Source organism: Otolemur garnettii, unplaced genomic scaffold (genome assembly GCF_000181295.1).
Source record: "Otolemur garnettii isolate 467f Iridium unplaced genomic scaffold, OtoGar3 scaffold00012, whole genome shotgun sequence".
Taxonomy (NCBI): domain Eukaryota; kingdom Metazoa; phylum Chordata; class Mammalia; order Primates; family Galagidae; genus Otolemur; species Otolemur garnettii.
In genome coordinates, this window is record NW_003852407.1 from 26,716,923 (window position 1) to 26,719,098 (window position 2,176).

The 2,176-nt window shown below is 35.0% G+C and overlaps 1 protein-coding gene across 1 annotated transcript in view; it reads left to right on the forward strand.

The window, feature by feature from the left end:
- LOC111723515 (oxysterol-binding protein-related protein 1-like) overlaps positions 1-1,948 on the forward strand; it is a 39,367-nt gene extending 37,419 nt beyond the window's left edge. The window contains exons 6-9 of the mRNA XM_023510212.1: positions 546-607; positions 712-756; positions 1,645-1,718; positions 1,835-1,948. Of these exons, the coding sequence (XP_023365980.1) occupies positions 546-607; positions 712-756; positions 1,645-1,718; positions 1,835-1,907 (254 nt within the window). The 3' untranslated portion in view covers positions 1,908-1,948. The remainder of the gene's footprint in view (positions 1-545; positions 608-711; positions 757-1,644; positions 1,719-1,834) is intronic.
- Positions 1,949-2,176: the final 228 nt, after the last annotated feature.

The window sequence follows — 2,176 nt, forward strand, 5'->3', positions numbered from 1 at the left end:
TCAAACTCTTGGGCTTAAGCAATTCTCTTGCCTCAGCCTCCCAAGTAGCTGGAACTACAGGTGCCCGCCACAACGCCTGGATATTTTTTGGTTGTAGTTGTCATTGTTGTTTGGCAGGCCCAGGCTAGATTTGAACCTGCTAGCTGTGGCTGGTGCCCTAGCTGCTGAGCTACAGGCACCGAGCCTGATTTCAGACTTCTGACCCCAAACTGCAAGATAATTTTATTGTGTTGAACCACTAAGTGTGTGGCAGCTTGTTACAGCTGTTGTAGAAAACTAATATGGTGGTTTAAGGCAAGAAAGCCAGAATAATCACAGAACCTGTACAGAATGTTTTAAAGTTAATTTGATTTGCTGGCTTAATAATTAGCTAATCAGAAGGGAGGCCAGAAAGGATTGAGATGGTAACACTTGGTAGGTAATTTTGGAGGAAAAGTAAAAGATGTAGTTGTTGGAAACATGATGGAATATTACATGCTGAAATTTCAACTTGTTTTATAGTACATTGAAGCTCTTGATGACATTTTTCTTCATATTTTACACAGATCAGAAACCTCTTGACCTTGCTCAGGGTGCTGAAATTAAACAGATTCTTCTTGGCAATAAGGTGGGTGGTAATAGATTGAAGTTATGTAATAATTTTTAGAAAAAAAAATTGGAATGGTTGAGATATACAGATGTGTTTGTAATGAAAGCATATTTTCAATGCAGGTCATCTACAAAGCATTGAAACGATATGAAGGCCCTCTCTGGAAGGTAGGTAGGGAGTTTGTTTGTTTTTTTAATTATAACACTGGAAAGAAGAATTCTCAAGTGCTTCATTTCTATTAATTTTTTAAAAGTCATTTCTGAAGTACATGTGACTTAATCATTCTTGAATCTTATAATGTAAACCATTTTTATACTGATGGACTTCAAAAGGCTTCTTATGGTTGTAATAATTATGTTCTTTTGTGTAGATGGTTTCTTTTAGGTTTTTTTTAAAAATGTGGATACATTGTTAGTGACTTTTAGGTGACTAAATTTGTACAAAAAGGTATGGAGGAAGATAGCATTTTTTTCCTCATTAAATTAGAGAGTTACACTATTATTTTTGTTATGAACATTGAACCATGGAGGACCTAAGAGAAAATTAATATTTGAATTGTCATATATACAATTTTTCTGGTTCTAGTAATTTCTGTTTTAGAATTTTAGAGTTCAGTCATTTTTCTGGAATTAACCATGTTAGAGCACATAATTTCTTTTGCGTTTGTGAGCAGTCTCTCTGTACCTAGATTTATATTCCTTTATGTTTATATTATATGGAATTAGGATAGTTTTCTTTTTTTAGACATTCATTCATGACCTTGAGAAACTTGTCTTTGAAGCCCCAGACTGGTATATTTTTCTATAAACATCCCTGAACAGTATTGTCACACCCACACTCTGTCCTCATCACTGACCATATCCATACAGCAGTTCTTCTGTTCCTGGCACCTTGTATGTTTTTATTGCTGCACTTAGTACGTACGTTCATGCTTGCTCATTTTTTAACATTCAGTAAAAAGACTTCAGATGTAACTGTCATAACAATTACTTTTTCAGTTAGGTATTTGAATGTAGATGTGTCAGCTTGAGAAATCTTTGTCATTTTTCCTTTAGAGTTCAAGATTTTTTGGCTGGAGATTATTCTGGGTAGTGTTAGAACATGGAGTCCTTTCATGGTATAGGAAGCAGTAAGTATTACGATCTTTATAACTTACTCAGTTTTAGTATATAAATTTTAAAAGATGAATTTTTTTTTTTGTTTACATCTTTTCCTTTCTCTTGATGTTTGAAATTTATTTTGAAGGCCTGATGCAGTTCATGCTATTCATCGCCAGGGATGCAAACACCTGACTCAAGCAGTATGCACGGTAGGGTGAGACTCGTGTCTTGTGCTCTGTGAAATCAGTTCTGCAAGCAACTGCCCCAAATCATTTATATAAGCCTTGTGGGTTATATAGTCCAACCCCAAATGTTGGGGTTCTGTGGAATGGTGCAGAAAGCTCTTGTGTATATTTTTATTTGAGAACGAGTAAAGTTGTAAAATCTCCATGTTGGAAGAAAGTTAAAAATACAATCAACTTTTATGTATGTATCTCCACATATTGTGGAATGACAGCCGGAGTATCCAAAAACATCTGTACAGAAC